We start from the raw sequence: 16,314 nt of genomic DNA on the forward strand, positions 1-16,314 counted from the left end.
GATATCACCCTATGGCCAGACAGACTAATGATATCACCCTATGGCCAGACAGACTAATGATATCACCCTGTGGCCAGACAGACTGATGATATCACCCTGTGGCCAGACAGACTGATGATATCACCCTGTGGCCAGACAGACTGATGATATCACCCTGTGGCCAGACAGACTAATGATATCACCCTGTGGCCAGACAGACTGATGATATCACCCTGTGGCCAGACAGACTGATGATATCACCCTGTGGCCAGACAGACTGATGATATCACCCTGTGGCCAGACAGACTGATGATATCACCCTGTGGCCAGACAGACTGATGATATCACCCTGTGGCCAGACAGACTAATAATATCACCCTGTGGCCAGACAGACTAATAATATCACCCTGTGGCCAGACAGACTAATAATATCACCCTGTGGCCAGACAGACTAATAATATCACCCTGTGGCCAGACAGACTAATGATATCAACCTGTGGCCAGACAGACTAATGATATCACCCTACATACCCTGTGGCCAGCCCTGTGGCCAGAAAGACTAATGATATCACCCTACATACCCTGTGGCCAGCCCTGTGGCCAGAAAGACATTACATTTACATTTAAGTCATTTAGCAGACGCTCTTATCCAGAGCGACTTACAAATTGGTGCATTCACCTTATGACATCCAGTGGAACAGTCACTTTACAATAGTGCATCAAAATCTTAAAGGGGGGGGTGAGAGGGATTACTTATGTAGACGAATGTAGACGAATGATATCACCCTATTGTCAGACAGACTAATGATATCACCCTATATACCCTGTGGCCAGACAGCCTAATGATTTAATCCTACATACCCTGTGGCCAGACAGACTAATGATATCACCCTACGTACCCTGTGTCCAGACAGACTAATGATATCACCCTACATACCCTGTGGCCAGACAGACTAATGATATCACCCTACGTACCCTGTGGCCAGACAGACTAATGATATAACCCTAAATACCCTGTGACCAGACAGCCTAATGATATCACCCTGTGGCCAGACAGACTAATGATATCACACTATATACCCTGTGGCCAGACAGCCTAATGATATCACCCTACGTACCCTGTGGCCAGACAGACTAATGATATCACCCTACATACCCTGTGGCCAGACAGACTAATGATATAACCCTGTGGCCAGACAGACTAATGATATCACCCTACATACCCTGTGGCCAGACAGACTAATGATATAACCCTGTGGCCAGACAGACTAATGATATCACCCTACATACCCTGTGGCCAGACAAATGATATCACCCTGTGGCCAGACAGATGAATGATATCACCCTGTGGCCAGACAGACTAATGATATCACCCTGCATACCCTGTGGCCAGACAGACTAATGATATCACCCTACATACCCTGTGGCCAGACAGACTAATGATATAACCCTGTGGCCAGACAGACTAATGATATCACCCTACATACCCTGTGGCCAGACAAATGATATCACCCTGTGGCCAGACAGATGAATGATATCACCCTGTGGCCAGACAGACTAATGATATCACCCTGCATACCCTGTGGCCAGACAGACTAATGATATCACCCTGCATACCCTGTGGCCAGACAGACTAATGATATCACCCTACATACCCTGTGGCCAGACAGACTAATGATATCACCCTACATACCCTGTGGCCAGACAGACTAATGATATAACCCTGCATACCCTGTGGCCAGAAAGACTAATGATATAACCCTACATAACCTATTGTCAGACAGACTAATGATATCACCCTGTGGCCAGACAGACTAATGATATCACCCTGTGGCCAGACAGACTAATGATACAACCCTGTGGCCAGACAGACTAATGATACAACCCTGTGGCCAGACAGACTAATGATACAACCCTGTGGCCAGACAGACTAATGATACAACCCTGTGGCCAGACAGACTAATGATACAACCCTGTGGCCAGACAGACTAATGATACAACCCTGTGGCCAGACAGACTAATGATACAACCCTGTGGCCAGACAGACTAATGATATAACCCTGTGGCCAGACAGACTAATGCTATCACCCTGTGGCCAGACAGACTAATGATATCACCCTGTGGCCAGACAGACTAATGATATAACCCTGTGGCCAGACAGACTAATGATATAACCCTGTGGCCAGACAGACTAATGATATAACCCTGTGGCCAGACAGACTAATGATATAACCCTGTGGCCAGACAGACTAATGATATCACCCTACATACCCTGTGGCCAGACAGACTAATGATATAACCCTGTGGCCAGACAGACTAATGATATCACCCTACATACCCTGTGGCCAGACAAATGATATCACCCTGTGGCCAGACAGATGAATGATATCACCCTGTGGCCAGACAGACTAATGATATCACCCTGCATACCCTGTGGCCAGACAGACTAATGATATCACCCTACATACCCTGTGGCCAGACAGACTAATGATATAACCCTGTGGCCAGACAGACTAATGATATCACCCTACATACCCTGTGGCCAGACAAATGATATCACCCTGTGGCCAGACAGATGAATGATATCACCCTGTGGCCAGACAGACTAATGATATCACCCTGCATACCCTGTGGCCAGACAGACTAATGATATCACCCTGCATACCCTGTGGCCAGACAGACTAATGATATCACCCTACATACCCTGTGGCCAGACAGACTAATGATATCACCCTACATACCCTGTGGCCAGACAGACTAATGATATAACCCTGCATACCCTGTGGCCAGAAAGACTAATGATATAACCCTACATAACCTATTGTCAGACAGACTAATGATATCACCCTGTGGCCAGACAGACTAATGATATCACCCTGTGGCCAGACAGACTAATGATACAACCCTGTGGCCAGACAGACTAATGATACAACCCTGTGGCCAGACAGACTAATGATACAACCCTGTGGCCAGACAGACTAATGATACAACCCTGTGGCCAGACAGACTAATGATACAACCCTGTGGCCAGACAGACTAATGATACAACCCTGTGGCCAGACAGACTAATGATACAACCCTGTGGCCAGACAGACTAATGATATAACCCTGTGGCCAGACAGACTAATGCTATCACCCTGTGGCCAGACAGACTAATGATATCACCCTGTGGCCAGACAGACTAATGATATAACCCTGTGGCCAGACAGACTAATGATATAACCCTGTGGCCAGACAGACTAATGATATAACCCTGTGGCCAGACAGACTAATGATATAACCCTGTGGCCAGACAGACTAATGATATCACCCTACATACCCTGTGGCCAGACAAATGATATCACCCTGTGGCCAGACAGATGAATGATATCACCCTGTGGCCAGACAGACTAATGATATCACCCTGCATACCCTGTGGCCAGACAGACTAATGATATCACCCTACATACCCTGTGGCCAGACAGACTAATGATATAACCCTGTGGCCAGACAGACTAATGATATCACCCTACATACCCTGTGGCCAGACAAATGATATCACCCTGTGGCCAGACAGATGAATGATATCACCCTGTGGCCAGACAGACTAATGATATCACCCTGCATACCCTGTGGCCAGACAGACTAATGATATCACCCTGCATACCCTGTGGCCAGACAGACTAATGATATCACCCTACATACCCTGTGGCCAGACAGACTAATGATATCACCCTACATACCCTGTGGCCAGACAGACTAATGATATAACCCTGCATACCCTGTGGCCAGAAAGACTAATGATATAACCCTGTAACCTATTGTCAGACAGACTAATGATATCACCCTGTGGCCAGACAGACTAATGATATCACCCTGTGGCCAGACAGACTAATGATACAACCCTGTGGCCAGACAGACTAATGATACAACCCTGTGGCCAGACAGACTAATGATACAACCCTGTGGCCAGACAGACTAATGATACAACCCTGTGGCCAGACAGACTAATGATACAACCCTGTGGCCAGACAGACTAATGATACAACCCTGTGGCCAGACAGACTAATGATACAACCCTGTGGCCAGACAGACTAATGATATAACCCTGTGGCCAGACAGACTAATGATATCACCCTGTGGCCAGACAGACTAATGATATCACCCTGTGGCCAGACAGACTAATGATATAACCCTGTGGCCAGACAGACTAATGATATAACCCTGTGGCCAGACAGACTAATGATATAACCCTGTGGCCAGACAGACTAATGATATAACCCTGTGGCCAGACAGACTAATGATATAACCCTGTGGCCAGACAGACTAATGATATCACCCTGTGGCCAGACAGACTAATGATATAACCCTGTGGCCAGACAGACTAATGATATCACCCTGTGGCCAGACAGACTGATGATATCACCCTGTGGCCAGACAGACTAATGATATCACCCTGTGGCCAGACAGACTAATGATATAACCCTGTGGCCAGACAGACTAATGATATCACCCTGTGGCCAGACAGACTAATGATATAACCCTGTGGCCAGACAGACTAATGATATCACCCTGTGGCCAGACAGACTAATGATATAACCCTGTGGCCAGACAGACTAATGATATCACCCTGTGGCCAGACAGACTAATGATATAACCCTGTGGCCAGACAGACTAATGATATAACCCTGTGGCCAGACAGACTAATGATATCACCCTGTGGCCAGACAGACTAATGATATAACCCTGTGGCCAGACAGACTAATGATATAACCCTGTGGCCAGACAGACTGATGATATCACCCTGTGGCCAGACAGACTGATGATATCACCCTGTGGCCAGACAGACTAATGATATAACCCTGTGGCCAGACAGACTAATGATATAACCCTGTGGCCAGACAGACTAATGATATCACCCTGTGGCCAGACAGACAGGAACTAAGGCTGATACGGCATAACATAATGAATGGAGGGTTTGTCCTTGTCTAAGGTTAAGATGAAGTGTGTGTGTGTGTGTGTGTGTGTGTGTGTGTGTGTGTGTGTGTGTGTGTGTGTGTGTGTGTGTGTGTGTGTGTGTGTGTGTGTGTGTGTGTGTGTGTGTGTGTGTGTGTGTGTGTGTGTGTGTGTGTGTGTGTGTGTGTGTGTGTGTGGACAGGCTGCAGGTATGCGAGTAAGGCAGCAGCTAAGACTCAGATGGAGTTTGAATACGACGGGCCCTCCATGAAGACCGAGGTCCCAGGACCCCGTTCCAAGGTACTGAACCACACAGAGTCACTAACAGCACCATGGACCAGTAGGAACTATAGAACAGGTACTGAACCACAGAGTCACTAACAGCACCATGGACCAGTAGGAACTATAGCTGTCTGTTAACAGGTACTGAACCACACAGAGTCACTAACAGCACCATGGACCAGTAGGAACTATAGCTGTCTGTTAACAGGTACTGAACCACACAGAGTCACGAACAGCACCATGGACCAGTAGGAACTATAGCTGTCTGTTAACAGGTACTGAACCACACAGAGTCACTAACAGCACCATGGACCAGTAGGAACTATAGCTGTCTGTTAACAGGTACTGAACCACACAGAGTCACTAACAGCACCATGGACCAGTAGGAACTATAGCTGTCTGTTAACAGGTACTGAACCACACAGAGTTCACTAACAGCACCATGGACCAGTAGGAACTATAGCTGTCTGTTAACAGGTACTGAACCACACAGAGTCACTAACAGCACCATGGACCAGTAGGAACTATAGATGTCTGTTAACAGGTACTGAACCACACAGAGTCACTAACAGCACCATGGACCAGTAGGAACTATAGATGTCTGTTAACAGGTACTGAACCACACATAGTCACTAACAGCACCATGGACCAGTAGGAACTATAGCTGTCTGTTAACAGGTACTGAACCACACAGAGTCACTAACAGCACCATGGACCAGTAGGAACTATAGCTGTCTGTTAACAGGTACTGAACCACACATAGTCACTAACAGCACCATGGACCAGTAGGAACTATAGCTGTCTGTTAACAGGTACTGAACCACACAGAGTCACTAACAGCACCATGGACCAGTAGGAACTATAGATGTCTGGCTCCTTCTGTTTGACATGGGTTCAATGGTGACCTCTGTGTGACCCTGCGATGGGAACAGTGGACTGTACACACCCATCCTGAACACTGTGTTGCACACAGGCTTCGTCCCAAACAGAACCCTAGGAGGGAATAGGCTGTATTAGACCAGGACACTATGGAGGGAATAGACTGTATTAGACCAGGGCACTATGGAGGGAATAGACTGCATTAGACCAGAGCACTATGGAGGGAATAGACCAGGACACTATGGAGGGAATAGACTGCACTATGGAGGGAATAGACTGTATTATACCAGGGCACTATGGAGGGAATAGACTGCATTAGACCAGGGCACTATGGAGGGAATAGACTGCACTATGGAGGGAATAGACTGTATTAGACCAGGGCACTATGGAGGGAATAGACTGCATTAGACCAGGGCACTATGGAGGGAATAGACTGCACTATGGAGGGAATAGACTGTATTAGACCAGGGCACTATGGAGGGAATAGACTGTATTAGACCAGGGCACTATGGAGGGAATAGACTGCATTAGACCAGGGCACTATGGAGGGAATAGACCAGGGCACTATGGAGGGAATAGACTGCATTAGACCAGGACACTATGGAGGGAATAGACTGTATTAGACCAGGGTACTATGGAGGGAATAGACTGCACTATGGAGGGAATAGACTGTACTATGGAGGGAATAGACCAGGACACTATGGAGGGAATAGACTGCATTAGACCAGGGCACTATGGAGGGAATAGACTGCACTATGGAGGGAATAGACTGCACTATGGAGGGAATAGACTGCACTATGGAGGGAATAGACTGTATTAGACCAGGGCACTATGGAGGGAATAGACCAGGGCACTATGGAGGGAATAGACTGCATTAGACCAGGGCACTATGGAGGGAATAGACTGTATTAGACCAGGGCACTATGGAGGGAATAGACTGCATTAGACCAGGGCACTATGGAGGGAATAGACCAGGGCACTATGGAGGGAATAGACTGCATTAGACCAGGGCACTATGGAGGGAATAGACTGTATTAGACCAGGGCACTATGGAGGGAATAGACTGTATTAGACCAGGGCACTATGGAGGGAATAGACTGTATTAGACCAGGGCACTATGGAGGGAATAGACTGCATTAGACCAGGGCACTATGGAGGGAATAGACTGCATTAGACCAGGGCACTATGGAGGGAATAGACTGCATTAGACCAGGGCACTATGGAGGGAATAGACCAGGACACTATGGAGGGAATAGACTGCATTAGACCAGGGCACTATGGAGGGAATAGACTGTACTATGGAGGGAATAGACTGTATTAGACCAGGGCACTATGGAGCGAATAGACTGCATTAGACCAGGGCACTATGGAGGGAATAGACTGCATTAGACCAGGGCACTATGGAGGGAATAGACCAGGGCACTATGGAGGGAATAGACCAGGGCACTATGGAGGGAATAGACTGTATTAGACCAGGGCACTATGGAGGGAATAGACCAGGACACTATGGAGGGAATAGACTGCATTAGACCAGGGCACTATGGAGGAAATAGACTGTACTATGGAGGGAATAGACTGTATTAGACCAGGGCACTATGGAGGGAATAGACTGCATTAGACCAGGGCACTATGGAGGGAATAGACTGCATTAGACCAGGGCACTATGGAGGGAATAGACCAGGGCACTATGGAGGGAATAGACTGCATTAGACCAGGGCACTATGGAGGGAATAGACCAGGGCACTATGGAGGGAATAGACTGCATTAGACCAGGGCACTATGGAGGGAATAGACCAGGACACTATGGAGGGAATAGACTGTATTAGACCAGGGCACTATGGAGGGAATAGACTGCACTATGGAGGGAATAGACTGTATTAGACCAGGGCACTATGGAGGGAATAGACTGTATTAGACCAGGGCACTATGGAGGGAATAGACTGTATTAGACCAGGGCACTATGGAGGGAATAGACTGCATTAGTCCAGGGCACTATGGAGGGAATAGACTGCATTAGACCAGAGCACTATGGAGGGAATAGACTGCATTAGACCAGGGCACTATGGAGGGAATAGACTGTATTAGACCAGGGCACTATGGAGGGAATAGACTGTATTAGACCAGGGCACTATGGAGGGAATAGACTGCATTAGACCAGGGCACTATGGAGGGAATAGACTGCACTATGGAGGGAATAGACTGTATTAGACCAGGGCACTATGGAGGGAATAGACTGTATTAGACCAGGGCACTATGGAGGGAATAGACTGTATTAGACCAGGGCACTATGGAGGGAATAGACTGCATTAGACCAGGGCACTATGGAGGGAATAGACTGTATTAGACCAGGGCACTATGGAGGGAATAGACTGTATTAGACCAGGGCACTATGGAGGGAATAGACTGCACTATGGAGGGAATAGACTGCACTATGGAGGGAATAGACTGTATTAGACCAGGGCACTATGGAGGGAATAGACTGTATTAGACCAGGGCACTATGGAGGGAATAGACTGCATTAGACCAGGGCACTATGGAGGGAATAGACTGTATTAGACCAGGGCACTATGGAGGGAATAGACTGCATTAGACCAGGGCACTATGGAGGGAATAGACCAGGGCACTATGGAGGGAATAGACTGTATTAGACCAGGGCACTATGGAGGGAATAGACTGCATTAGACCAGGGCACTATGGAGGGAATAGACTGCATTAGACCAGGGCACTATGGAGGGAATAGACTGCATTAGACCAGGGCACTATGGAGGGAATAGACTGTATTAGACCAGGGCACTATGGAGGGAATAGACCAGGGCACTATGGAGGGAATAGACTGCATTAGACCAGGGCACTATGGAGGGAATAGACTGTATTAGACCAGGGCACTATGGAGGGAATAGACTGCATTAGACCAGGGCACTAAGGAGGGAATAGAGTGTATTAGACCAGGGCACTATGGAGGGAATAGACTGTATTAGACCAGGGCACTATGGAGGGAATAGACTGCATTAGACCAGGGCACTATGGAGGGAATAGACTGCATTAGACCAGGGCACTATGGAGGGAATAGACCAGGGCACTATGGAGGGAATAGACTGCATTAGACCAGGGCACTATGTAGGGAATAGACTGTATTAGACCAGGGCACTATGGAGGGAATAGACTGCATTAGACCAGGACACTATGGAGGGAATAGACTGTATTAGACCAGGGCACTATGGAGGGAATAGACTGTATTAGACCAGGGCACTATGGAGGGAATAGACTGTATTAGACCAGGACACTATGGAGGGAATAGACTGTATTAGACCAGGACACTATGGAGGGAATAGACTGTATTAGACCAGGGCACTATGGAGGGAATAGACCAGGACACTATGGAGGGAATAGACTGTATTAGACCAGGGCACTATGGAGGGAATAGACTGTATTAGACCAGGGCACTATGGAGGGAATAGACTGCACTATGGAGGGAATAGACTGCACTATGGAGGGAATAGACTGTATTAGACCAGGGCACTATGGAGGGAATAGACTGCATTAGACCAGGGCACTATGGAGGGAATAGACCAGGGCACTATGGAGGGAATAGACTGCATTAGACCAGGGCACTATGGAGGGAATAGACTGTATTAGACCAGGGCACTATGGAGGGAATAGACTGTATTAGACCAGGGCACTATGGAGGGAATAGACTGTATTAGACCAGGGCACTATGGAGGGAATAGACTGCATTAGACCAGGGCACTATGGAGGGAATAGACTGCATTAGACCAGGGCACTATGGAGGGAATAGACTGCATTAGACCAGGGCACTATGGAGGGAATAGACCAGGACACTATGGAGGGAATAGACTGCATTAGACCAGGGCACTATGGAGGGAATAGACTGTACTATGGAGGGAATAGACTGTATTAGACCAGGGCACTATGGAGCGAATAGACTGCATTAGACCAGGGCACTATGGAGGGAATAGACTGCATTAGACCAGGGCACTATGGAGGGAATAGACCAGGGCACTATGGAGGGAATAGACCAGGGCACTATGGAGGGAATAGACTGTATTAGACCAGGGCACTATGGAGGGAATAGACCAGGACACTATGGAGGGAATAGACTGCATTAGACCAGGGCACTATGGAGGAAATAGACTGTACTATGGAGGGAATAGACTGTATTAGACCAGGGCACTATGGAGGGAATAGACTGCATTAGACCAGGGCACTATGGAGGGAATAGACTGCATTAGACCAGGGCACTATGGAGGGAATAGACCAGGGCACTATGGAGGGAATAGACTGCATTAGACCAGGGCACTATGGAGAGAATAGACCAGGGCACTATGGAGGGAATAGACTGCATTAGACCAGGGCACTATGGAGGGAATAGACCAGGACACTATGGAGGGAATAGACTGTATTAGACCAGGGCACTATGGAGGGAATAGACTGCACTATGGAGGGAATAGACTGTATTAGACCAGGGCACTATGGAGGGAATAGACTGTATTAGACCAGGGCACTATGGAGGGAATAGACTGTATTAGACCAGGGCACTATGGAGGGAATAGACTGCATTAGTCCAGGGCACTATGGAGGGAATAGACTGCATTAGACCAGAGCACTATGGAGGGAATAGACTGCATTAGACCAGGGCACTATGGAGGGAATAGACTGTATTAGACCAGGGCACTATGGAGGGAATAGACTGTATTAGACCAGGGCACTATGGAGGGAATAGACTGCATTAGACCAGGGCACTATGGAGGGAATAGACTGCACTATGGAGGGAATAGACTGTATTAGACCAGGGCACTATGGAGGGAATAGACTGTATTAGACCAGGGCACTATGGAGGGAATAGACTGTATTAGACCAGGGCACTATGGAGGGAATAGACTGCATTAGACCAGGGCACTATGGAGGGAATAGACTGTATTAGACCAGGGCACTATGGAGGGAATAGACTGTATTAGACCAGGGCACTATGGAGGGAATAGACTGCACTATGGAGGGAATAGACTGCACTATGGAGGGAATAGACTGTATTAGACCAGGGCACTATGGAGGGAATAGACTGTATTAGACCAGGGCACTATGGAGGGAATAGACTGCATTAGACCAGGGCACTATGGAGGGAATAGACTGTATTAGACCAGGGCACTATGGAGGGAATAGACTGCATTAGACCAGGGCACTATGGAGGGAATAGACCAGGGCACTATGGAGGGAATAGACTGTATTAGACCAGGGCACTATGGAGGGAATAGACTGCATTAGACCAGGGCACTATGGAGGGAATAGACTGCATTAGACCAGGGCACTATGGAGGGAATAGACTGCATTAGACCAGGGCACTATGGAGGGAATAGACTGTATTAGACCAGGGCACTATGGAGGGAATAGACCAGGGCACTATGGAGGGAATAGACTGCATTAGACCAGGGCACTATGGAGGGAATAGACTGTATTAGACCAGGGCACTATGGAGGGAATAGACTGCATTAGACCAGGGCACTAAGGAGGGAATAGAGTGTATTAGACCAGGGCACTATGGAGGGAATAGACTGTATTAGACCAGGGCACTATGGAGGGAATAGACTGCATTAGACCAGGGCACTATGGAGGGAATAGACTGCATTAGACCAGGGCACTATGGAGGGAATAGACCAGGGCACTATGGAGGGAATAGACTGCATTAGACCAGGGCACTATGTAGGGAATAGACTGTATTAGACCAGGGCACTATGGAGGGAATAGACTGCATTAGACCAGGACACTATGGAGGGAATAGACTGTATTAGACCAGGGCACTATGGAGGGAATAGACTGTATTAGACCAGGGCACTATGGAGGGAATAGACTGTATTAGACCAGGACACTATGGAGGGAATAGACTGTATTAGACCAGGACACTATGGAGGGAATAGACTGTATTAGACCAGGGCACTATGGAGGGAATAGACCAGGACACTATGGAGGGAATAGACTGTATTAGACCAGGGCACTATGGAGGGAATAGACTGTATTAGACCAGGGCACTATGGAGGGAATAGACTGCACTATGGAGGGAATAGACTGCACTATGGAGGGAATAGACTGTATTAGACCAGGGCACTATGGAGGGAATAGACTGTATTAGACCAGGGCACTATGGAGGGAATAGACTGCATTAGACCAGGGCACTATGGAGGGAATAGACTGTATTAGACCAGGGCACTATGGAGGGAATAGACTGCATTAGACCAGGGCACTATGGAGGGAATAGACCAGGGCACTATGGAGGGAATAGACTGTATTAGACCAGGGCACTATGGAGGGAATAGACTGCATTAGACCAGGGCACTATGGAGGGAATAGACTGCATTAGACCAGGGCACTATGGAGGGAATAGACTGCATTAGACCAGGGCACTATGGAGGGAATAGACTGTATTAGACCAGGGCACTATGGAGGGAATAGACCAGGGCACTATGGAGGGAATAGACTGCATTAGACCAGGGCACTATGGAGGGAATAGACTGTATTAGACCAGGGCACTATGGAGGGAATAGACTGCATTAGACCAGGGCACTAAGGAGGGAATAGAGTGTATTAGACCAGGGCACTATGGAGGGAATAGACTGCATTAGACCAGGGCACTATGGAGGGAATAGACTGCATTAGACCAGGGCACTATGGAGGGAATAGACCAGGGCACTATGGAGGGAATAGACTGCATTAGACCAGGGCACTATGTAGAATAGACTGTATTAGACCAGGGCACTATGGAGGGAATAGACTGCATTAGACCAGGACACTATGGAGGGAATAGACTGTATTAGACCAGGGCACTATGGAGGGAATAGACTGTATTAGACCAGGGCACTATGGAGGGAATAGACTGTATTAGACCAGGACACTATGGAGGGAATAGACTGTATTAGACCAGGACACTATGGAGGGAATAGACTGTATTAGACCAGGGCACTATATGGAGGGAATAGACTGTATTAGACCAGGGCACTATGGAGGGACACTATGGAGGGAATAGACTGTATTAGACCAGGGCACTATGGAGGGAATAGACTGTATTAGACCAGGGCACTATGGAGGGAATAGACTGCATTAGACCAGGGCACTATGGAGGGAATAGACTGTATTAGACCAGGGCACTATGGAGGGAATAGACTGTATTAGACCAGGGCACTATGGAGGGAATAGACTGTATTAGACCAGGGCACTATGGAGGGAATAGACTGCATTAGACCAGAGCACTATGGAGGGAATAGACTGCATTAGACCAGGGCACTATGGAGGGAATAGACTGCATTAGACCAGGGCACTATGGAGGTAATAGACTGTATTAGACCAGGGCACTATGGAGGGAATAGACTGCATTAGACGAGGGCACTATGGAGGGAATAGACTGCATTAGACCAGGGCACTATGGAGGGAATAGACTGTATTAGACCAGGGCACTATGGAGGGAATAGACTGTATTAGACCAGGGCACTATGGAGGGAATAGACTGCATTAGACCAGGGCACTATGGAGGGAATAGACTGCACTATGGAGGGAATAGACTGTATTAGACCAGGGCACTATGGAGGGAATAGACTGTATTAGACCAGGGCACTATGGAGGGAATAGACTGTATTAGACCAGGGCACTATGGAGGGAATAGACTGCATTAGACCAGGGCACTATGGAGGGAATAGACTGTATTAGACCAGGGCACTATGGAGGGAATAGACTGTATTAGACCAGGGCACTATGGAGGGAATAGACTGCACTATGGAGGGAATAGACTGCACTATGGAGGGAATAGACTGTATTAGACCAGGGCACTATGGAGGGAATAGACTGTATTAGACCAGGGCACTATGGAGGGAATAGACTGCATTAGACCAGGGCACTATGGAGGGAATAGAGTATTAGACCAGGGCACTATGGAGGGAATAGACTGCATTAGACCAGGGCACTATGGAGGGAATAGACCAGGGCACTATGGAGGGAATAGACTGTATTAGACCAGGGCACTATGGAGGGAATAGACTGCATTAGACCAGGGCACTATGGAGGGAATAGACTGCATTAGACCAGGGCACTATGGAGGGAATAGACTGCATTAGACCAGGGCACTATGGAGGGAATAGACTGTATTAGACCAGGGCACTATGGAGGGAATAGACCAGGGCACTATGGAGGGAATAGACTGCATTAGACCAGGGCACTATGGAGGGAATAGACTGTATTAGACCAGGGCACTATGGAGGGAATAGACTGCATTAGACCAGGGCACTAAGGAGGGAATAGAGTGTATTAGACCAGGGCACTATGGAGGGAATAGACTGTATTAGACCAGGGCACTATGGAGGGAATAGACTGCATTAGACCAGGGCACTATGGAGGGAATAGACTGCATTAGACCAGGGCACTATGGAGGGAATAGACCAGGGCACTATGGAGGGAATAGACTGCATTAGACCAGGGCACTATGTAGGGAATAGACTGTATTAGACCAGGGCACTATGGAGGGAATAGACTGCATTAGACCAGGACACTATGGAGGGAATAGACTGTATTAGACCAGGGCACTATGGAGGGAATAGACTGTATTAGACCAGGGCACAATGGATTGAATAGACTGTATTAGACCAGGACACTATGGAGGGAATAGACTGTATTAGACCAGGACACTATGGAGGGAATAGACTGTATTAGACCAGGGCACTATGGAGGGAATAGACCAGGACACTATGGAGGGAATAGACTGTATTAGACCAGGGCACTATGGAGGGAATAGACTGTATTAGACCAGGGCACTATGGAGGGAATAGACTGCACTATGGAGGGAATAGACTGCACTATGGAGGGAATAGACTGTATTAGACCAGGGCACTATGGAGGGAATAGACTGTATTAGACCAGGGCACTATGGAGGGAATAGACTGCATTAGACCAGGGCACTATGGAGGGAATAGACTGTATTAGACCAGGGCACTATGGAGGGAATAGACTGCATTAGACCAGGGCACTATGGAGGGAATAGACCAGGGCACTATGGAGGGAATAGACTGTATTAGACCAGGGCACTATGGAGGGAATAGACTGCATTAGACCAGGGCACTATGGAGGGAATAGACTGCATTAGACCAGGGCACTATGGAGGGAATAGACTGCATTAGACCAGGGCACTATGGAGGGAATAGACTGTATTAGACCAGGGCACTATGGAGGGAATAGACCAGGGCACTATGGAGGGAATAGACTGCATTAGACCAGGGCACTATGGAGGGAATAGACTGTATTAGACCAGGGCACTATGGAGGGAATAGACTGCATTAGACCAGGGCACTAAGGAGGGAATAGAGTGTATTAGACCAGGGCACTATGGAGGGAATAGACTGCATTAGACCAGGGCACTATGGAGGGAATAGACTGCATTAGACCAGGGCACTATGGAGGGAATAGACCAGGGCACTATGGAGGGAATAGACTGCATTAGACCAGGGCACTATGTAGGGAATAGACTGTATTAGACCAGGGCACTATGGAGGGAATAGACTGCATTAGACCAGGACACTATGGAGGGAATAGACTGTATTAGACCAGGGCACTATGGAGGGAATAGACTGTATTAGACCAGGGCACTATGGAGGGAATAGACTGTATTAGACCAGGACACTATGGAGGGAATAGACTGTATTAGACCAGGACACTATGGAGGGAATAGACTGTATTAGACCAGGGCACTATGGAGGGAATAGACCAGGACACTATGGAGGGAATAGACTGTATTAGACCAGGGCACTATGGAGGGAATAGACCAGGACACTATGGAGGGAATAGACTGTATTAGACCAGGGCACTATGGAGGGAATAGACTGTATTAGACCAGGGCACTATGGAGGGAATAGACTGCATTAGACCAGGGCACTATGGAGGGAATAGACTGTATTAGACCAGGGCACTATGGAGGGAATAGACTGTATTAGACCAGGGCACTATGGAGGGAATAGACTGTATTAGACCAGGGCACTATGGAGGGAATAGACTGCATTAGACCAGAGCACTATGGAGGGAATAGACTGCATTAGACCAGGGCACTATGGAGGGAATAGACTGCATTAGACCAGGGCACTATGGAGGTAATAGACTGTATTAGACCAGGGCACTATGGAGGGAATAGACTGCATTAGACGAGGGCACTATGGAGGGAATAGACTGTATTAGACCAGGGCACTATGGAGGGAA

The 16,314-nt window shown here is 47.9% G+C and overlaps 1 protein-coding gene across 2 annotated transcripts in view; it reads left to right on the top strand.

Annotated features, from left to right (window-relative positions):
- LOC124019824 (4-aminobutyrate aminotransferase, mitochondrial-like) overlaps window positions 1-16,314 on the top strand; it is a 51,891-nt gene that overhangs the window by 20,823 nt on the left and 14,754 nt on the right. For both annotated transcript variants that reach the window (XM_046335257.1, XM_046335256.1), the window contains one exon: window positions 5,117-5,214. In XM_046335257.1, the coding sequence (XP_046191213.1) occupies window positions 5,117-5,214 (98 nt within the window). The remainder of the gene's footprint in view (window positions 1-5,116; window positions 5,215-16,314) is intronic.

This window comes from Oncorhynchus gorbuscha, unplaced genomic scaffold (genome assembly GCF_021184085.1).
Source record: "Oncorhynchus gorbuscha isolate QuinsamMale2020 ecotype Even-year unplaced genomic scaffold, OgorEven_v1.0 Un_scaffold_691, whole genome shotgun sequence".
NCBI classification, from domain to species: Eukaryota; Metazoa; Chordata; class Actinopteri; order Salmoniformes; family Salmonidae; genus Oncorhynchus; species Oncorhynchus gorbuscha.